Source organism: Cricetulus griseus, assembly GCF_003668045.3.
Source record: "Cricetulus griseus strain 17A/GY chromosome 1 unlocalized genomic scaffold, alternate assembly CriGri-PICRH-1.0 chr1_1, whole genome shotgun sequence".
In the NCBI taxonomy this organism is placed as follows: Eukaryota; Metazoa; Chordata; class Mammalia; order Rodentia; family Cricetidae; genus Cricetulus; species Cricetulus griseus.
The window spans coordinates 84944183-84967174 of record NW_023276807.1 but is presented as its reverse complement, the minus strand read 5'-3'; the positions used below and the strand labels follow the sequence as shown (position 1 = coordinate 84967174).

The 22992-nt window shown below is 36.8% G+C and overlaps 1 protein-coding gene across 6 annotated transcripts in view; it reads left to right on the top strand.

Moving 5' to 3' along the window:
* Wdpcp (WD repeat containing planar cell polarity effector) overlaps positions 1–22992 on the top strand; it is a 269428-nt gene that overhangs the window by 75377 nt on the left and 171059 nt on the right. For 3 of the 6 annotated variants that reach the window (XM_027388053.2, XM_027388050.2, XM_027388055.2), the window contains 3 exons: positions 16631–16727; positions 20266–20313; positions 21170–21220. In XM_027388053.2, the coding sequence (XP_027243854.1) occupies positions 16667–16727; positions 20266–20313; positions 21170–21220 (160 nt within the window). In that variant the 5' untranslated portion in view covers positions 16631–16666. Of the gene's footprint in view, positions 1–13880; positions 13953–16630; positions 16728–20265; positions 20314–21169; positions 21221–22992 lie in introns of those variants that run through there. The other 3 variants (XM_027388051.2, XM_035452090.1, XM_035452091.1) reach the window with 2 other exon arrangements.

Here is a 22992-nt window from a genome sequence, read left to right as displayed (position 1 = left end):
GGGAGCCATGTGTGCAGCTCTGACCTGTGCTGGTGGCTGCAAAGCCACAGACAAGTGGCTTTTTCATGAATTCATGCCTTTAAGTTGGGCGCCAATATGTAGCATGAGTTCTAATAGGTCTTAGTAATAAAAGTTCAGAGTCAGATATTAGGGGATGAAAGCTGAAAGATCAGAGAAGCAGCCAGCCATTAGAGCTCTTACCTCTACAAAATACTCAGACTGAAGAGACCGGAGTTCCTGTCTCATCCCACCTGTATTCATCTCTCCACCCAGCCATCTCACTTCCTGTCTGTACAGACTTCCAGACTTCTAGACCTCTATGGTTAGCTAGTGGCTAGCTCTGCCCTCTGATCTTTAGGCAAGCTGTATTTGTTAGAGTATAAACAAGGTATCACCACATGCACTCGGTTTGTCTCTGATAATAACTTGAGCACTGTCTTTGGATACTGGCAACAGTAAATCCTCAGCAATGGTCTGAGGATTCATAGCCCTGGTGATTCTGAGTGCATCCAAATACAAAGCTTCAATGGCTGCTAAGTTTTGTTTGTGGTACTAGCCACCAGTATTAAGTCTGGATTTCCTGAATCTATCAGCTTTGCTTCTAAAATGGTTGGTTTCCTTGCCAGCAAAGCTTGAATGCTTGCTATCAAAATGGCATTTTAGTTTGTTCAGCTTCATAGATTCTGCTGATAGAACTTCACAACAATAACACATTGCAGTTTCCCAATTCTGTTGTAATAATTGAGGTAAAAAAATTCCCCACTATATTTTCTTTTCCTAACATTCTTCTCTATATGATCTCTTATCATGGGATGGTTAACTAATGAAAACATATGTAACTGTAGCTTTAGTAATACAAAAGATGATACATGGCATAGTTCAGTCAAATATAAATCTGTAACTATAGTAAGGGGCAATATTCACATTGACCACAGCTTAATATAAAAAGATCTATAAGCATCCAGATTAAGATCCCATGGTACAGATTTTTTTTTACAGCCTCAGTCTCTGTGAGTTCATATGAGCTTTGATCATGTTATTTTAGAGAGCTTTGTGCGCTTTGTGTCTTCCATCCCCTCTGGCTTTCTTTCTGACTTTTCTTCTGCAGGGTTCCCTGACCCCGAGGGGAGGGATTTGATGGAGACTTCCCAGGGCTGAAGTAGGGCTGAGTGTTCCAAGGTCTCTATCTGTATAATGTCTGTCTGTGGGTCTCTATATTTATTTCCATTTGCTGTGGGAGGAAGTTTCTCTGATGATGGCTGAGCAAGGCCCTGATCAATGAGTAGAGCAGAATGCCATTAGGAGTTATTTTATTGTTACTTTTTTTTTTCTTTTTTTAGAACAGCAGTATTTGGTTTTATTCTAGGTTCCTGGGCTATCTAGCCTCAGGGTCTTTGTCATCCAAGCAGTATCAGGAATGGGTTCCATCTCATAGAGTAGGCCTTAAGTCAAATCATTATCATTTGGTTACTCCTACAAGCTTTGTGCCACCATTGCGCGAGCATTTCTTTTAGGCAGGACACCATTGTAAATCAAAGAGTCTATGGCTGGATTGGTGTTTATCTTTCTCTTTTGGTAGCCTGCAGAGTACCTTCCTGCCTAAAGACTCTAGAATATAATGGTGAAGAATCAGCTAGACTTCTCTATGTTCAGTGAGTTGTGTAGGTATTGTCTTCAGCAGTGGGGGCTAATGCCAGTTTGTGGAAAACAGCCTATAGTCTTGGCAACAGCCTGGGTTGTTTGGGGTTCTCATGCTACCCCTTTGGTCAACAACTCAATTTGGTATAAGTCATTCCCAGGACTGGAAGCTTCATTTGGTGACAAGAGATAGCCAATTAGGATTCTGTCTGTCCCATTATTGGCCATTTTATTTAGATTGGCTTCATATGTTTATAAATTTTAGGAAGCTTCTGTTATATTAGATTTCCATACTACCCCTCAAATGTCCCTTAATTTTAGCTATATCTCTTTGTATTACTTCCCTCTACTCCCCTACCATCACTTGATCCCTTCCCCCCCAACACCCCATTTATAACTATTCTCTTACCTTTTCCTAATGAAATTTGTATTAGTTTGAGTTTCTTTATTCTGTTTTCACTTTGAGTTCTTGAACTGTCTTATTCATTCCTTCCATGGTGTTTTCATAGATTTCTTTAAGGGATTTATTAATTTTCTCTTTGAGGACCCCTATCATTTTCATAAAGGCTATTTTAAGGTCTTTTTCTTGTGCTTTAGCTATGTTGCAATATTCAGGGCCTGCTGTGGTAGGGTTGCTGGGCTCTAGTGGAGACATGTAGTTCTGGATGTTATTGATTTTGCTTTTATGCTGACACCTAGGCGTCTGGATTAGGGAAGACTGTAATCCTAGGTGCTGATATCTGGTCTTCTCTCTGTTCAGTGGATGATTTGTTCTTGGTTTCCATTGCCATCTCTGGTTCTTAAGAGAGGGTGGTAACTGTGTGTTCCCTGGTAGGACATTCTTCTGGGATTCTGATAGATGTGGTCATTGGGGTTCCAGAGAAAATGTGTTTCTAGGTATTGGGACCTGATACTTAGGACTGGGGATAGGTTAGGATCAGAGTGCTGAGGGGGGTCACAGGAAAGTGGCCAGTAGGGTATCCTCCCAGGATATATTTAGTCCTCTGGGGATGGGGGCATAGAGTGAGGTCAGGCCACAGCAGTTGGTCTGCTGCAGAGCTGGAGACGATGCTGGGGCAGTGGACTTGGAGGAATGGAGAGAGAGGTGAAGATTTACCGTTAGCCTCTCTGCTTTACTGGCTGCAGTGGCCTACAGGTTCCCAGGGAATGCCTGCTGAAGTTGGGGAAAGGGAGGAAGCAATGAGTTGGGGGGAAGGAAGCTAGAAATGGAAGATGTGTGCGCGCACATGTTTTTATGGGGAAGGAGAGAGTACTTACTCTCTTAAGGCTTCATTCCAGTTTTCTTTTGTGTTGGATGAGATCATTGCCCGGCAGTGTTAGGATGTTTAGTAGGGAAGACAACTTTAGAGTCTGAGGCATAGACTTCAGACAGCTTTCTAGCTCTCAGGTACTCTGTGCACAGCCATTCCTTCAGAAGTTCTTTGTGTTTCCTGTCTCTGAGCCTTTCCTGGGTTTTAGGGCCTACTCTGTGCTGTCTCTCTTTCAGAGGTATTTGGTTTACAGTTTTTCAAATCTGCTATTAGTTATCTTGCCCAGCTACTGCTTATACTCTGAAATTTTAATGGGATTTATTTTGTTCTTATTTTGCCTTTGTCCTATAAGGGTTTCCCCTGTAATTGTCACTTTCGAAATGATTTGGAAGTGTATCAAAATATCTTGATGTCCATGTCCTCCCCCCATCTTTATCAGGATATGTTACCAAGTCACTTGTAGCTAGTTTTTCTACCAAAGGAAATCAAACATCAACATATGACATTTCCTTAATTCTGATTTACTATTGGCAGTAAGGTACTGTTGAGTCAATAACAAGTTCTGATGAAAACCTACACTGTAATAAAGATACACATTATTGTAATATATGTACATTTTAAAAAACTGTCAAATGGAAACGGTATTCATAAGAACTTGGGAAATATAATTGTTTTAATATACATCATGTAGCTTTTTTTTTTTGAAGAAATAAGTTCTGAAAGTGGGTAATGACTTCTGTTTTTATTGTGACTGAGATTATGTTAAAGTCCAGAAGTAACTTTCTTCTTGGATATGGCTTTGTTTTGTTGGGTGCACTGATGGACTTGCATATCCTCCTTCCACCCCTCCATCCCCAAGTTATGTCTGCTTCAAGGACAAATTGTTGAGATTTTTCTGCGTATCCTGAGTGCCTACCACTGTGCCTCACTTAGGTGTTGGCATTTAGTAGATTATGCAACTATATGTTGAACCAAACAAAAATAACTAAAAGTTGAAATAATACTCATGAAACTGATAGTTACTTATTTTTCCTTACTTGTTACTGGAATGATACTCACAATTTTATGGCTATTGAGTACTCACAGAGAAAAACTGACATATATTGAGTGGTTATCTTCTGCCACAGACTTCAAAAGATGTTTTGCCATTTGCTCCTTGGTAGTGGTGTAGAGTATGGGTTTTAAAGCATAGGATGCATTTTTAATTGATCATTGTTGGGGCTTTAGGCCAAAACATTATCATAATAATTTCCTACTTCATTAGGAAATTCTTAGCATTTGTAAGCCCTGATGATATATGCCTGTGTTAAATCTGCTAAGGTGAAATTGATCTCTTCTTAGGGAACATTGTGGTTATTCATAGGCATTCATTTCAGTAAGAAAAGACTGTTCTCTTCCAAGTTATCTAATTTGGTCCCCTATTCAACTCATGAAACAAAATACTAAAAGTTTTATTTAGGAAAGAATACTGTGACAAACCATTAGTAAAAACAAAAAACAGCCAGTCAGGGAAGAAACAGTAGAAATAAGGCTCCAATTATAGTATTGAAAGATTCACTGTAGAATTCTTAAAAGAATTTAGGGTTTGTTTGCATTTCACTAAGAATTTGTTACAGAGACTGATGGGCCAGCAACTTAGTGAGAGCTGCTACCAAATTAGAGTAGTTAAATATAAATAGGAAAGCTTCTTTGATTTAATAATTTAATTTACCAGTTATCTATAAAATAATAATAATTCACATTGGAGCTTTTAAAAATATTTTATTGATTCTTTAAGAAGTTCATACCATATATTCTGATCATATTCACCTCCCCTCAACTTCTCCCAGATGCATCTCCACCCTCTCTCTCAACTCTCTGAGTCTAGTTAGTGCTGTACAAATAATCTTAAGTGTGGGGCCTGCCCTGTAGAGCATCATGCTCTTAAAGAAAACTCACCTTCCTCTTTCAGCTTCTGTCACATGTTGACTGGAGCTCATTTTTATATCACCTGTAATGTTTGCTATGCAAATAACTAGAAGGATTCTTAGTACCTAAGAAACAGCAATTCTAATTAGACAATTGAATTACATTAATTTATTTATAAGTAAGCTAAAATATTCTTTAAATCGACTTCTAAGTAATTTTCTCTAAGAGCTTTCTAAATGAAAGAAAAGTTGGTGGAAAGAAGCCTTTTTCTGGCCATTTTCTATATATTTAAAAAAATTAAATTTTATTATTTGAGAATTTCATACAGGTGTACAATGCATTTTGCCCTTAACCACCTCTCCACATACTACATTTAAATGCTCTCCCATCACTCTCATGTTCCCCTCCCAACTTCATGTTCTCTTTTTATTAGTGCTACCCAAAGTTAGTGCACAAGCCTTCCTTTAGAGAGAGGTGGAGTAGAAAGAACATCACACGGGGGGGGGGGTGTGTGTGTGGAGAGGATTTCTGGTCTAACTATGCCTCACAAGCTGATGGCTCTTTGCTTCCCTCCTCCTGTTTCTGTGTTTGTACATTAAGGGGTTTAGGATATAATTGCATATAGAAGAGGAGTCTTTGGAAAATCCCATTCCAGAAAAGATCCTCTCCCTCTCCCTCTCCCTCTCCCTCTCTTTTCACTCCCTCTCTCCCCACTCCCTCTGTCTCTCTGAGAAAGTAACTTCAGAGGATTCCTGTGTGGATTAAATGAAATAATGGTTATAAAATTTTCTGTATTGTCTGAAGATGTTATGTACCCTTTGCTTCATCACATTGGCAGGGTTCATCTTCCAAGTTTGACAGAAGCCACAGGAAAAAAATTTAAAGTTTTTGCGTGTGTGTGAAAAGAAAGATTTCAAAGTATACAACTATCAAGTTGCATGAGATATTCCACTTTTTATAAGAAGTGCTTCTTTAAAAAAAAAAAAAAGAAGCACTTCTTTCAACAGCTACTAGGGTTTGTTTTTTAGAGGAGGGGGTGGCAATCTGTCATCGAAGTGTTGACAAGTGAAACGACAAGGTTGAGTTGGTATAGCTGCAGGGCACTTCAGTACTTTCCAGTGTTTCTCCTAGTTGTAGAGAAAGGGTTTCTGTAGTTCTTTCATTTTTTTCACACTTTGATTTATATACTTTTAAAAACAGCAATTCTGAATTGACAAATTACTTCAGTATTTAAGCGTTGGTTTAGATAAGAGCCTTTCATTGTTCACTTGTCTTTAACCAAACCTTAAAAACTATGCCTGAAATTTATTTTCTCTTCAAAGTCGCATTTTTCTAAGTATTCAAGTGTAGCATAAAATTATATTTATAGTTATAATTTAAAATTAATTACCATTATCATATAGCTAACATTCTATTTTGTCTTTTTATTGTTGTGATTAAGGTATGTCCTTGAAAACCATTAGTAAGTCCATATTGTTGAAGTTCAGAATGGTGGGACCTGAGTTGGACTGCTGGTGGGAGATGATTGCTCTTCCTATTGCTGTTATTTGCTTATGCAAGCATACTTTTTGTCTTACTCGGATGCCTCATGCAAGCTCTACCAATAATTTTGCAAGGTCATGGAAAAAAAAAAGCTCTTCAGCTAGAATAATGGAAAACTGTGTGTAGCAAAAATATTCAAAATGAGCACCAGCAAACAAGATGTTTGTATTAATAGGAACCTAGAAAATGGCTGTGCAAAGGTCAGCACTGATCTTTAAATATTAGTGAAATTTAATTTGTTGCATGTAATGAGTAGAGAGAAGGGGATGCAGGCTTCTGCGAAGAAGCCATTGATAAATTGTCTAAATGTCAAAACTGCTTACCATGTGGAAAATGTTAAATTGACAAGATCTATTTAACTAAGTGAATTAAACAGTTTGAAGAATGCCCTAGAGAAATACTTTCCAAATTTAAGTATGACAGGAGACTTAGAAAGTTTTTTTTTTCTCCATAGTTTATTTCATGGAATTGAATGGATTCTTTCTTTTAAGGAATAGAATTTCTTTTAGTAAGAATGATGCACAGGTTCTCAGAGCACTTAGAAACAGATCACATTTTGCTTTATCCAGAAACAGCAGCTGACCTGCTTTTGCAGCTGTGAAGATCTGTTCCTGTGTATAGGCATGGTCACTCTGCCTATGGACCTGGTCTTCCCTGACTATGGGCCTGGTCATCCTGCCTATAGGGCTTGGTCATCCTGCCTATAGGGCCTGTTTTTCCTGTCTATGGACCTGTTCTTCCTGCCTATGGACCTGGTCTTCCCTGCCTGTGGGCCTTGTCTTCTTGGCACTTTGCAGACCATTAGCTGAATGGGAGTTCAGAGACCTGGGTCATGCCCAGTTCCCTATTGAAAAGAGACTGTATTCTCTCATTTTCCTCATATATAAAGTTGATAAAAATTTAAGTGGCAAACATCTCCAATGTATATAATGATGGGTTAATGCCGTTTGTACAGGATGAGATAAAGAAAGGTGGTTTAAAGAAGGAATTGGTAATTTTCTGAGGAAACAATTATTTGAAATACATGAAGATGCTTGATCTTATTAATGAATTAGAAAATAAAACCTACAATTAAATAATATATTTTTTCACTTATCGTATTGGTAACAGTGTGAAATTTTGACAATGCTTCAAGGGGTTAAGGATGTGGAAAAGAGAAAGTCTTGTGTTGAGTGGCAGTTGTACATGAAACAGCCACTGTGGACGCTAGCAATGTTAGAGAAAGACATTGCTCCTTAATAAGGGAATAGCTAAATATCCTTTTTTGGGCTGTTAAGTAAAAAACAGCAAAGTATATGCATAATGAAATCCTGTGTCTACAAAGATACAAGTCAGCCATGAATGTGGACATGTAAGTATGCCAAGGAATTCTGAAAGGACACATGGCATGCTATATGCTGGCTCCTCTTAGAGTGGGGAGGGACTTCATTTTTACATCAAATGCTTCTACTTGTTTTGCTTTTATGATACAATGAGTATGCACTACCATTGAAACTTGGAAACCCAAAAGAAACAAAAGATAGATAGAGGGTCTAATGGGATAAGAAGTTTTTCTCCACCTTTTCTACACTTGAAGACTGTAAAATTTATTTAAAATAAGAACATGACAGGAAGTTGTTTCACTGCTTTCAGCTGTTGTGGTAAGCATGACCAAAAGGAACTTGGTGAGGAAAATGGGTTTATTTCTTCTTATATGTCCAGTCCATCACTGGAAGAAGCCAAGGCAGGAACTCCATGCAGGAACCCGAAGTAAAGACTGGAGGAGTACTGTTTACTGGTTGCTCTACTACTAGGGATGATGGTACTGCTCACAGTGAGCTGTGTTCTCCTACATCAACTCCTTACCCACAGACATGTTCATGGGCCAATCTTTTTAAAAAATGTATATGTGTATGGGTGTTTTTCCTGCATGTATGTCTATGTACCACATGCATCCTTGATGCCCAAAGAGGCCAGAGAGGGTATCTGAGTTGTAGACAGTTGTAAGTGAAATTGGAGACAGTTGTGAGCTGCCATGTGGATGTTGGGAATTGAACTTGAGTCCTCTGGAAAAGCAGCCACTTAATCACTGAACCATCTCTCCAACCCCTCACAGGCCCATCTGATTGATTCAATCTTGAGGTGAGATTCACTTAGATAACTCTGGTTGTGTCAGGTTGACAGCTGAAGCTAATTAATTGAGGAGCGTTTCTAACACAGTGCTTTCTGCTTTTTTATATTGCTTCTACCATTCAACTGCTTAGTGTTGTATGTTAAATCTAAACTTTCATAGCTAAAAGTGTTGGTGCTTTTACATCTATGTACACCCATGTGGAGGCCAGAAGCCAACCTTGGGTATCATTCCTTAAGAGCCATCCATCTTGTTTTATGAGACAGGGTCACACTGGGACCTGGGGTGCTGTGATTATAATAGGGAAATTTGCTGGCAAGCCCCGGAGATCTGCCTGCATTACCCTTCCCAATTCTGGGATTATACTGATGTGTCAGCATGCCAGAATTTTTACTGGGTGCTGGGAATTGAGCTTAGGTCCTTATGCATGTAGGGTAAACATTTCACTAACTGAGCTATCTCCTCAGCCCCCTTTGACCCTTATGGGATACCTGGAGTAGGAGCTCATTGTTAAACAAATATGCCCTTAACATTTAAGTTGAGAGATGTTGTAGTTTTCCAAAATGATCTGGAACTTTATATGCCATACTAGTTTTATGTAACTTTGTTACACCAGATAGAACAGGCTTGAGGGAGGAAGGATTTATTTCAGCTTTACAGCTCTGGAGATAATCAGTCCATTGTGCCAGTAAAGGCATGGTAGCCAGGGCAGCTCCAGCCATCATTTTGAGCTTGGAGAATAGCTTGTTCACATATTGGTGAAGTTAGGAAGTAAGGAGCTCTTGACAAGAACTGTTTAGGCAGGTACAACTTCAAGTTTTACTAATGTGACCTGCCCACCAGCTAGCTTCAAAGCTTCCTAACTTCCTAAAAAAAATGCCATTTGCTGGGGACCACTTATTTTACAACACATGAGTCTGTGAGAGACATTTTGCATTCAGTGTGTACTGTAGAGCAGCACTTCAATAAAGGAAGTATCTAGATGTACCTTAAATAATAATTTGAAACATTAGAAGGCAAATATCACTCATGCACCTAGTTCATTTATTTGATAGCTGCTGCTTGAATAAAATTAAAGGATAAAATTCTCATATTACAGGCAGTTAGTTATGCAATACTCCTTATAATACTCAGCCCTTTTCATCTTCAAAGCATTATAACAACATTAATTAATGCTTACAACATCCTTGCAAATGTAGGTCAATATCATTATCCCTGTTTTTGCATGTGGGGAAATTGAGGCAGAGAGGTTAAATGATATGGGTAAATTTGTCACAGCAGGATTAGAATAAAGGAATTTTTGGCTCAGAGCCCAGAAGTCAGAATAGTGGAGTCACACATTTTTGTAGCAGGCTTAATTTCTGTGTCCTTGATAAAACATGATTTCTCATTAATAATATTGAGATCATTTCTGCATTCAAATCAAGTTTGATCACCCCCACATGCACATCATTTTCTCTTCCATAGCTTTCCTGATCCATTATTAATTAAACTAATTTTTCCATGATCATCTTGTAAGATAATTTTTCAAATGTCTATCTCAACTCTATTTTTCTTCAGGGATTTTTCTTCAGGGATTTCATTCAGTGACTCACTTTCCATTTTGAAAATTTCAAGTAGTTTTTATAATTCTTTATTTTTCCCTAGCTGGGCAAACATATATACCCAGATGACTCTCCTTTGCCTCAATCTTCCATTGTGTCTAGAATCCCACTTTTTTTTTTAAACATTGGCACATTTTACTCCCCTAAACTATCCTTTGCTGTGATGTTTTGATCCAACTCCTGCTCATGAGGATAAGACAATGGGAAGTAGTCTGGGTAGAGGGTTTCTGGGAACCAAGTGTGGCTAAGAATAGTATGCACTAGTCCTTTTCTGTGGTGAAACAAGCAAAGTTACATGCTGATGGGAAGACTAAAGGATAACAAGACGTCAACTAGTGAGGTCAGTAGTTAAGAAAACTCAAGTGTGTGGGTTGAGTAGTAGAACCAGTCACTACGATGGTTGAATGGTTTTGGGCCCTTTTTGTTGGGCTTGGGATGAGGAGGCAAGCCATCAGCGCCCATTTGCTATTGTCTTTCTTGCAAGATCACTGAGTCATTTCTCTCTCTCCCTCCACCCCTGTCCCTCCTTCCCTTTCTTCCTCCTATCCACCTCTCTACCACATTGCAACTACCACATTTCTAATTCAAGTGCTTGCTATCTGCGACTTCAGTTACCTTTCTAACAGATCTCTTACCTATCAAAACTTCCTCTATTTTTCATGTTTGCTATTCCTTTGGGTAATCTTGCAATAATTATAACCTGAAACATTTTCTTTATTTTACTATTCAGCCATTGTTTAGTAAACATGGGTCCAAATTCTTGAAATTTGACATTCAAAGACATCCTTTGGCCCTCATTTCTCTCTGCTACCTGCTCACTAAATCAATAGTGTAAGAATAAAATTAAATAAGCTTATATTTTTCTAGTTATTTTATTTTATTTTATTTTATTTTATTTTATGTGCATTGGTGTTTTGCCATGAGTGTCAGGTCCCCTGGAACTGGAGTCACAGAAGCTGTGAGCTGCCATGTAGGTGCTGGGAATTGAACCCAGGTCCTCTGGAAGAGAAGCAGTCAGTGCTCTTAACCCCTGAAGGCCATCTCTCCAACCTCCGTATTTTTCTATTTCTTTATGTGTTGTTTTTTTTCTTCATTGTTTTTTTAGTCTCTGTCTCCCTCATGCAAAATCTACCAATCCTCAAGTATTTTATATGTTCATTTTTTTAGTTAGGTATGGTGGTGAACTCTGTACTCAGGAGGCAGAAGCAGGTAGACTTCTGTGAGTTCAAGCTGCATAGTGAGACCCTGTCTCCAAAATAATAATAACAGCAACAACAATAATAATTTCTTTACCAAACTGTACCATCTGCTGGGCACCTGGAGGCCTTAGTTTATTTTTCTAAAATAGTATGCATTGCAGATTTCATATTCCATGGTTGTTTTATCTGCTATGCTATACTATTTGATAGTTGAGGCCCTGCTATAAATCTTTGTATCAGAGACTTATGGTAAAACAATATACATATAAGATAATTTAAGTGCTTCTTATAGTCAGTTATATTTAGATACATTAAGCCTCTGTGATCACAAATGAGCCATTGTCCCTAGTAGTCCAGTGCAGTAAATTTAGTCCAAGTTTTAGGTCTCATTATTTTGAGATTCCCCTGTCCTTTTGCATAAAATTTTGCTTGTTTGGTCCATTGTTGAAAGTTTCTGGAAAAAAATCTTTATTTGTAACAATATGTCTTTGATCAAATGTGTTCATGAATATACCTAACAGGTGTTTAATGGTACTGTGTGTTAATGATATTAGAAAGTAATTGTAGGTTAATACACTGAATTTTATGTAATTGAAAAGTAATTATGATTCTAACATGTATTGAACCAGTGGTTTATGTAAATTTATACTATTTAGTTATCTTTCTTTTTTTTAACATTTTTAGTTAGACTCCTCAAGGAAATATATGATAATAAGTAGCAAGTATATGTTCCACACTTATGACCAAAAACGATTCCCTCAGGCTCTATGCAGTGTTCTGCTACCATACATTCATTTTAAATGTCTTGTTGGCGCCATGGTGTCCTAGCACTGCCTTTTCTTGCTTCATTAGTTTTCTGCTATCATATTTTACATTAGAGTTTTATTTGCCCTTAAGCTTCCTTTCCTCCCTATAGCAGTTGAAATAGCTGGCTTCAGAAGACAGGCAACTACAGACCTAACTACTTTGGCAGAAGACAAACATTTTGCATTTTATTAAGTGATAATTAATCTTTACTTCTCGAACATATATTTGTTTTCCAAAAGAATGTTATCAGCAGTATGCTACTGGAATGATTTCTATTTTGCATGTTACTGCAGAAAGGAGTCATGTAACTGAAATGGAACAAAGTGATGGAAAGCCTATCCTTAAACACAGAACCTTTTGAGGATCAAATCGAAAACAAAAGGGTTTCCTTATCTCCCTTTCCTCAAAATCTTCACTCTCACAGATTTTTCCTTATACAGAATGACATTTTAAATTTATGTCAGGCTTAATTTAAATCATACTGTTTATCTAGTCATGAAGACTGGATGTTTGGATTACAAAATGGTCTTCTGAGACAACTGAAACTGACATAAATTACCTTATATAATTAAAAAACAGAACATTAAAGTTAAAGATAGTTAAAGATGAGCGAGATTTTAAATTATGGTTGTCATTTTATTTATTGTTTCATTTCTTGCATTATTGTTTTCAAGACCCTGTAGTTTTGCTCTGCATAGTGACCTTTGTTCTAGTCCTGGGTCATCTAGAGACAGACATAAGGGCACTAATGGACTAGTGTTTCTCAGCTCAGGAACCTCTGTTTGACTCGTCTTTCAGTTCCTGCCCATACCTTCTTCCCCAAGTGCAACATCCAGAGTGTTTCTGAAATTCTTTTCTTTCCTACTTCAAAACAGCTATTTCTGCACTAATACAATATTTGGATGGAACAAGCTCAGTCTTGATTACTTCCTCCAGGCAGATTTTTCATACCAGGAAATTACCAACATTCCTTTTCACTGGTGACATTCTTGAGTAAGATGCAAGATGTTTCCAAAGTGTTTTAAAAACCTGTACAGTTTTAAAGATGGTAAGGCATCTTGGAGGTTAAAAAGGAGATACTGGTTTGGTCTCTTTCTTCCGTCTAATTAGCATTGTAGATTTTACTGGTCATTTTATTATTCTATTATTTACTCTTCACATTTTTATATTTTCCTCCCAGATAGTTGAAGTTCAAGAAAAAAGGGTGAATAAGAATTGACTGTTTCTCCACCTATCTCCATTAATGCAAAATTCTCTCTTTAATTGCTTATGTTGGGTAATTCACAGGATTGTGCTGTATGTCTATGAGCAAGTCCAATCATGACCTCACTGGCCATTTTCTTTTTATCTGCTTCACTCATGTGTGATTCAGATTCTTGTTACATCCTTTTCCAAATGCTGTGGGTCCCTCCTTGACCCTCACATCTCTTTTTGCCAGGCACAGGTCCTGGTCTGTCTTGGTTGCCCCACTTTCTCTAAGTCCATCAATGCGGTGGCTGCTGTGCTGCTTACTTCAGGCTAGACACCAGTTCCTGCAGCAGCACATTTTACCAGTCCTTCACTCTCGTTACATCTTGATATGAATCTGGGGGTGCTGAACTGTCCTGACCTTCAAGCTGTCTCCTGTGGGAGATGCAAAGGATGGACTTGTATGTCCTTGACATCTTAAACTCTCCACCAAGCTCATTTCACCCAATATCACAATGTCCCAGTGTTCCAGGGCTTCCATATTAAAATAGATACATAGGTAACACATGTGTACTGCTACTAAAAATGATTTTACCCTCCTATTTGTTACCAGGACAAAGTTTGGCAAGTTTATTTCCTTGAATTGACTAAAAACAGGATTTCAAGTGTTGTCGCCTTTTAGTATGTAAGTAAAGTGTACTCCTTAATCTGTAAACTTTTATCTGTAATAACTCATAGTCTTTATGCAACTATAATCAGCTTAACCAGCCTTGTCTCCTCCCACATTGCCACAAATTATTGCTATTGGTGTCTGAATCAACTCTAAGTTGAGGAATAGGATTTTTTATTTTGTATTGTAGTCTAGAGTTGGTGACTTTAGATACAGTGTCAGAGAACAGATGCACCTGTTTCATCACATCCTTGTTTAAAACAATGGAATGTCAACACGTTTGTGTATCCTATTTCAAATGTCTTCTTTTGTGTGTGACCTTCTTCATATAAGGATGTTTTTCTTCATAAACCACCTACTTCACTTAGTACTTAACTCATTAAGTCATCCATATGCAGGAGAGAAGAACTTCTAGTTATAACAGGGTAGATACAGAGGTCGAGGTGTCCTTTATTTCATCTACTGCATTTGAAGACATTTTGATGCAAGAAGAAAATACATTTAGAATCAGTCCAAAAATTAACATTATAGCCTGATTCCTTCTTACCCTTTGCTTATTTGACTTGCTTTCTCCCTCCTTCCCTCCCTTCCTGTGTGTATTGTGTATGTGCATGCATGTGTGTGGGTGTATGGGCCTGTGCATTCCCATGCATAAGCCTGAGAAGGACCCTGAGTGCTTCTCTGTTCTTCTTTGGGAGACTCATTGCCTTGGGAGAGGGGCTGTCAATGAATTAGAAGCTCACCATTTGGCCAGATAGCTAGCCAGTGAGCTCTTGGAATCTGCCTATCTCCATTCTCCAATGTTGGGAATAAAGGCATGTACAATTGTTCTTGGCTTTTTGTGTGGGTGCTGTGGATTCATACTTATCTGTCATTTTTTTAACCTTTCCACCTGTATCTACCATTGTCTTTTGGAGAATGCCATCCTTTTCATCAAATTACAATATGTACTTCTGTACATATGTACTTCTGTATACAGCAGAGTGCTGGGGCAGCCATCAGCGCCTCTGGAGCTAGCCTGTATGAATTTAAAGCTTGCCTTCACCAGCAGATGACTATGTGACCTCAGTTCCACAGTGTAGTACTGGTATTGTCACAAATAACTGGGAGGATAGAATAAGTATATTATATTTATATGTTAAAATATAAATGTTTAGAACAAATGTTTAGTGTTATCTACCACCACTACCACCTCTATCATCATTAAACTGTTGAGATCCTGTGTTTCTTTGAAGACTCATGGGACATTTCACAACTTCTCTGATGCTTTCTCAGAGTTCTGCTGTTCAGACAGAATTGGGCCCCTCTTTTTAAAATTTTTTTAAAGATTTTATTTATTTATTATGTATACAACATGCTGCTTCCATGTATATTTGCACACCAGAAGAGGGCACCAGATCTCATAATGGATGGTTGTGTATGTGGTTGCTGGGAATTGAACTCAGGACCTGTGGAAGAGCAGTCAGTGCTCTTAGCCTCTGAGCCATCTCTCCAGCCCGGGCCCCTCTTTTAAATTACCAAATTTTCCACTTTTCTTCTTCAGCCATGGCACACTTTGTCTCCTTAGCAGAACATAAGTGTTTCTTTATGATTGTAATTATATCCTGGTTCTGTAAAGGTGAGGTGAGGGCAAGGGAAGTTTTTATTATGCCTGAAATTACTTTGGATTATGACCCATGAATAATGTGGGAAATATTTTAGCCACTCCTAATGTCTAAGAAGCAGAAGGGTCTTTACCTCTATTAAAAGCTGTCTTAAAATATTTCTGAAGCTTATTTTGTTTTCCAGAAGTTCATTGAAAAGAACATTTATTTCTTTTACAGTTTCTATAATGTGCTTAGTTTAAATCATTAGATGTGTTTCTTAAATGTGATAATAGTATATGTCTAGTATGCTATATGAATTTCTTTGCAAACATTTGAAAGTTAAATATAAACTTATTTTAAATATTTGTAAAATGAGAATTTTAGAGTTTGACTGGTTTTCTCCCAGTCAGTCCAAATTAATGAAGTCCTATGTGATTTTCTTTTAAGCATCAATGGTCTATGTTACTAGTCCCTGCTGTTAAAATAGGAGGAAATCCAGGATGTATATTTTAACTTTCTTGATTTTAAAAATGTGTTTTGTTTGTCTATCATAATGTGCAGATTAACACATCATCTGAAAAGTATTGTAGTTTTATAGTTTTATTTTAAGTAACTGCACCTCATATGATATTAACTATATGCCATTTACTCTGCACATTCTACTGAAACCTGTTTATATGTGGGGTATCTAAAATATTTGCTTATATACAAAAATGTGTTTGTAGTTAATAACTTCCTAACAGACTAACTTTTTCTAAAATTATGACTTAGAAGAAATACTAAATATTTCTAAGTATACTTAGACATACTAAATAATTCTAAGTATACTTAGAGCTGTAACCAAACATATGTTATTGAAGACCCAAATATAGATAGTCTCCTTACCATATTTCTCAATGTGGTGACATAGTAAATTCAGGAAAAGAAATCTAGTTTTCTTTTTCTAGAGCTTACTTCTGGATGGTTAACCAAATACATGAAAGTGTTTAATCTAATGGACCATCTAATCTCAGCTATTAGTTGTTTGTTTGTTTGTTTTTTAAATAAGGGGGTTTAGATTGTGTATGGCAATGAGAAATAATTGATCAATACCACTTTTTTTCTTAGTTACTTTGAACAGGACAGAGATTCCTCTGCCATCAGATGTCTTTCTGCTTGACTGAACTACACCTGTGGTCCCTGAAAAGTACCTTGCACATTGCGGGTGAGTGAGCTCTGGATCAGTGTCAGGGCTCTTCAGTCTCTTATGCACTGATCAGTGAGTACTGACAAAGTTAGGCCTGGATTTGGCAGATAGAATTGCATCTCTCTCTCTCTCTCTCTCTCTCTCTCTCTCTCTCTCTCTCTCTTTCTCTCTCTCTCTCTCTCTCTCTCTGTGTGTGTGTGTGTGTGTCTCTCTCTCTCTCTCTCCCTCTCCCTCCCTCCCTCCCTCTCTCTCTCTTTCAGCCTTAATGAAAACTGGGTGGTTAAAAAAATTCTTTTAGATACTCTTATTAACTTACTTTTGGATTGAATTATGAAATTAATTTTACTAGTTTAATAGCTCTTCTTTCTCAGATACATACATCTTCAATTTTTTTATTAAGCTTGTTCAACTGCTACATACATTTTTGCAGACTAGCTCATGAAAAGGCATTTCTGTTTGATATTAAAAACCATTTCAAACATGTAGCTGAGATGTACAATTATTTCTGTTCTTTGTGCTTTGTATTTCTTGAATGGAAATAATATAACTATGTTAATTTATTAATATTATAGGATAAATATATTTCATTAGAAAACAACTTATAAATGTTTTTCTACTTAAATTATCCAGACTAACTTTTATATTTGGAAATACATTTTTACTTACATTACTTTTATATCTTTATCAAGAAAATGGTTTACCTTGCACAGTACTGTTTCTTAATATTGAACATACAATAACAAATGATTGCCATGTTTTCATTTATTTTTCCTTGAAATATATTGAGATGGAATTTCTGGTTTAAGGTTTGTCTCATATTTGTTTCCTCCCAAAACTCTTAAAATAAGATAACTAAATTAAAATACAGATACATAAATACACAAAATCTTGAGATTAGGAAAAGGACTCTTTCAGTTGGACAGGTTTCTTTTTTGTTTTGTTTTTGAAATAGAAGACATGAAGGAATTAACAGAGCTAAAAATCTCAGTATTATTTGCCTACAGAAAAGAATCCAACTGACAGCCCATTTGTTTCTTAAACCTCAGATAGGCAGAAACCTGAGGAGCATGTATTGCGGAAGATGGGGATGTGGCCCCAGGGTGACAACAAAGGGAATTCATGTCTGCATAAAATAATGAGACACCTCCATGATGTGGAAATATTTAATTAAGGAGGCTCTAAACTCCAGGACACCAGAGCTCAGGAAGAAGACAGGCTAAACTGCAAATGGAGGAAATTGAAGCTGCCATGCGGATGTATAAGGTCCTTTTAACCCATGTGCAACTGAGACTGCCTGCTCACTTTTGGGTATTTGCTAAGAAGTGGCTTGAGAATAGAATCCTTTCCTGGGGTATCTACACCCACCCTGATGTTTTAGGGGTCTTCCCTGGCTGGTCAGTGAAACCCTATTCAGGTATGGGAACTTGAGTCGATTTCTAGAACCTTGCTTGTCAGCGAGCTCAGCAGCCATTATCTATGTTAGTATTTTCTACAGGGAAGAAGACAGGCAACAAAAAGCCAGTAGGAGAAGGAATTCTGGAAAAACTAAGATTATGTAGGAAGGGAAGAGAAAAACCACAAACCTAAGGGAAGAGCTGAATACATGAAGCAAAAAGCCAGATAGATACAAGAAGCTTTAGAAAACAATGGTGTTAAACTGATCTTGAAAATTGAAAGTATATCACAAGAAAAAAAATAGTGAAAAGTGAAAAAATCACCTCAGAAAATAATTTTCTTCTTTTCATATCTGTGTTTCTTCTCAGACAGAATGATTCTCATTGCTTTCATGTCTTTAATTAACCAGTCAATCACTCCTAGATACCAGTTTAGCATTTCTGTGTCCCCGTTCTCCTACGTGGATATCCTTCCTACTCCATGTGGTCCTGGGCACAAGTTAGATGATGTCCATGTCTTGCTTATCTTGTTTCTAATACTCCACAGCAAGCCATTATGCCCTATGTATGTACTTTGTACCTGCAGGGTTTCTAGTGTACTGTATTATCTGAATACTGTATTTTAGCTGGGTGGACACTTTCCTCACCCAGCTCTGGTACTTCTTGGTCAGGTCTTCTATGTAGATGCCGTTGTCCTACTTACATTTAGTCCACTCAGCCACATACAGAAAGGTCAGATCTGTGCACAGAATTCAGGGTCCCTTATGATCTTCCTAGCTCTATTCTAGAGTTGTCAATATATTGTTATATGGAATGATGTTTTAATTATAAACTGGAATGTTTTAATAGGAGATACCGCTTTCATATATAATGCCCATGCTTCTTAGCTCATAGCTTTAAATAACAAGAAACTTTTAAAATTGAAGTGTAACATATGTACTGGAAAGTATACAGATTGTAAGCTATCAAAAAGTGAACACATTCGTGAAATCACTACTCAGCTTAACAAAATATTGTCAGTGCTCAAGGGGCCACAGTCTCCCAGTCAGTCTTTAGTAGATATTTTCCATTTAAATGACAGACATCCAATTACATTCTTTAAAATCATGTCTTAATTTCATGATGAATAAAATATAGATTTAGTATGAGTATTGAATATATGAGTATATAGTATATGAATGCATGAGTATTGAGTATACTCATATATATTGTATGAGTATATCAAGTATACATGATTCATTGTTATATATTTGCAGACTCAATTATAGCAGTTTTACTTGTGTTTTGCCTTTGGTTTTGCCAATCAGTTTGATGCAGTTTGGAGGCAGAGAGTCACTAGGGGGCAGCCTGCACTGCTTCCACTTCATGAGAGACAGTTGTAGCCTCCTTATGCTAGTAACTGAGAATTATTTTTGCATGGAAGAAAACAAGTGTTACTTCAATAAAAGAGATATTTCATTATTCATAGACATGGAAAAATTATTCCGTTCTCTTGTTTAAATTGCAAGAACAGAATCCCTTGGTTAAATCAATCCCAACATCTGCGAAGCCTCACTTGTCTCTTACCTAGCCCAGCAGAGCATCTGAATTTGAATAGGTTTGGAAGCCTTTTGACTCTAAACAAGTTTCAGATAATAATTTATCCACAGCTCCCGGTAATCCCCCCTTTCTTCTTGCAGATTTCCTCCCAAATGCTATAGGATGGGAACTAGACTTCTGAGCTAAATTGGAGAAAAGCAAGCCACAGCTCGGAATCCAACAGCTAGGGCATTTTCTTCCATCCACTGACTTCATTTGGCATTGCTTAGTGGCAGTTCCTTTTGGTAGCGCCCTGTGAAAAATATCAGAGGAAGTGTGAAAGAGAAAACTTGGTCTTCCTTGATTCAGTTCTTTACTAATCTTTCCCCCATGCCATTCTAGTTCTGTATGTTTCCTTATGCCATTCTGATTTTCTCATTAGATCGATAAACTTTCCAGTTTCTGCATATCCCTAGAATAGATGAACCCATGTCCAGATGCTTTTGAGCTATTTTATTTCTAGTAACATAAGGAGACTGTTTCTGCTCCCATCCCCACAATTCCCTCTGATATAGTATGATTTGGCTTCTTATTCTCAGAACTTTTTTTTATCATAATTTAATGTTATTTCTTTCTTTCTATAGATAGAGACATCGGCGTCTACCAGTACTATGACAAGAAAGATCCACCAGGTAAAGTACTCACCTATTCTATTTAACTGCTTTTATAAATGAAATATTCCGAGCAATGAAGTAGCAACATTAAAAGCTCTGTGTTTATGGCTTTAGATACATTCTAAACTTTTAAGAGAAGTCACTTCAGGTTTTTTATGGAGAAAAATACTAAGGTTGGTATCTATTTTAATCTATCAAAAATAAAGTAATACTGAGAAAATGTTGTAGAATAACGTGAAAATGTTCATTCTGATGCCGATCAGGCTGATAACAGGACAGTCTAGTCACATTTATTTATTGGTGTCCCAGCAGAGGGCATTGTTAATACACTGGTCCTCGTGATGCTGGCCTCCTGGATCCTCACCTGATATCTGAAATAGACATTTCTGAGTGAATGATCAATTTTCTTTATCTGATTAATCCTGTTAATCCCAGAAGTTTTATGATGGGCCGAAAGGTCTCCTTAGCTAGAGTTACTTCCTGTTCTGGTCTTCGCTGAAGTGGGGGCTGTGTGAGCATCCTTTGCTTAGCATGGCGGTTAATAGGCTGACTCCGGAGCTCTGATGACAGACTGCAGCAGCTTCTCTTCTGGGCTCGGTTGCAGTTCCCTTTCCTGTCTGATGAGATCGGAAGCTCAGAATATTGGCCCACCTGTTGTGCTGTATAAGCCTTTTCACTGTGCATTAAGGAAATGGCTTCTATGACACACAAACACACTTTGTGACATTCTCTCTCAGCTGTCCTTTTTATAGCTTAGCATCATGTATTATTCCCAGTGTCTGCAGCAATCTATTGTATGTGCCCACTAAAAATATAAGATACTTTTATAAAAGCAAATTCCACTTTTCTTCTTTTCATCTCTCCTTTGCCACAGTGTCAGCAACAGAGCATGGTAACTTAGAAGAAAAGCAAAGGCTGGCAGAGTGTAAGTCCACCTTATATATTTTTAAATTATTATGAAAATAGTGTTAGTTCCAAGTTAACTATTTCCTGTACAGATTATAAATGTTATTTTTGCCCACATTTCTTATAATTACTAATTCCTATTGTTTATGTATATGAGCACATAAATAATAATTATATTTGTTAGGGTTTTCTAATTTAAATAATTAAAATCTTTACTGTGTGCAATTTTGGTAAGATATATGCTATGTAAACAAAAACTTAAAAAATAAGTGTATTTGTTTTTAATATTTTTAAATTAACTACTTTTATCTAAAATGTTTAATTTCCTAACAAAAACATAAATGCTCAAGGTATACAGCATGATGAATTGATCTATCAATCAGGCAAATTCTGCAGTAAAATTTGTCACCTCATTTTTGTGTGAGAAAATGATTATAAATCACGATAAAATTTAATTTTCCATGTTTTGCCTAAATTGTTAACATATTTTACTTGTTTTTGACATTTTTATTTTATTATTTTTTTTGTGTGTGTGTTCACGTATACATGCTTGTTTGTGTACAACATGTGTGTGGAAGTCAGGGTGAATCGGTTCTCTCCTTCCACCATGTTGGTCCCAAGAATTGAGCTCAGGCTGTCAGTCTTTGCAGTGGACGCTTGCACCCTCTTGGCCGTCTGGCCAGTCCTCGTGTGCCTATTTTTAATACAGTGAGATTTATTAAAGTGGCATTTTATTTAGTCATTAGTTTGAAAGATACAAATATGTTGCATATATAGTAGAACTATAGGGTGATATGGTTTCAATGAATTAAAGCTAATATAATTTAAAGTTTTATTTGGAATATAGTTAGAGCTGAAAAACTTCCTTTTTTCCTTATTTAAGTGATTGAACTGATATTTAATTTTTAGAATACTACATTAGTATCTGCAACTCATATCTTAAAATTTGTACATATGTTCTACACATCAAAATTATGTGTATAGAGCCAAATTAACTTGCTGAAATAAGATACATAGCAATTTCTAGTTTTAAATTTAAATGCCTATATATGCCATATATTATTTGTATATGCACACATGACATATACATTCATATACACAGTTCTTTTTTAGAATTATTAATTATGAGACTCTAAAGAGTAAGGTCATTTTTCCAGTGAGTTTAACATATTATTCATATCATTCACATACCATGTATTCATGTGTATGTTGTAGGTGCTGGAGATGAAACTCAGTGTTTCACACATGCTAGTAAAGTGCCCTATCACTGAGTTAGTCCCCTGCCCCAATTTCATTAATTTTTTAAAAACAGATTCACTTTTCGGCTAACTTTGTACCTCTATTAAATAACCTTTTAATTGAAATTATTTAAAATAAATTAAAGGTATATCATTATTGAATTGTGGCATAGATTTTAAAATTATTTTATTTTTTCCTTTTATTGAAAATAGATTTTTTCCTCACATAATGTCATGATTATAGTTTCTCCTCTCTAGTTCCTCCCACCTATCCTCCCCTCTGGATCTACTCCCTTTCTGTCTCTCACTAGAAAACAAACAGGATTCTAAGGGATAGAAATAAAATAAAACACAATAAGATAATATATAATAAAATAAAACAAAACTGACAATTGGAATTGGACAAAATAAATAACAGAAGGAAAAGTGCCCAAGAGAAGGCCCAAGAATCAGAGACTCACATATTCACACACTCGGGAATCCTATAAAAACACTAAAGTACAAGTTTACTGTGTACTGTCTGGCTGTGGGTCTCTGCATCTGTTCCTGTTTG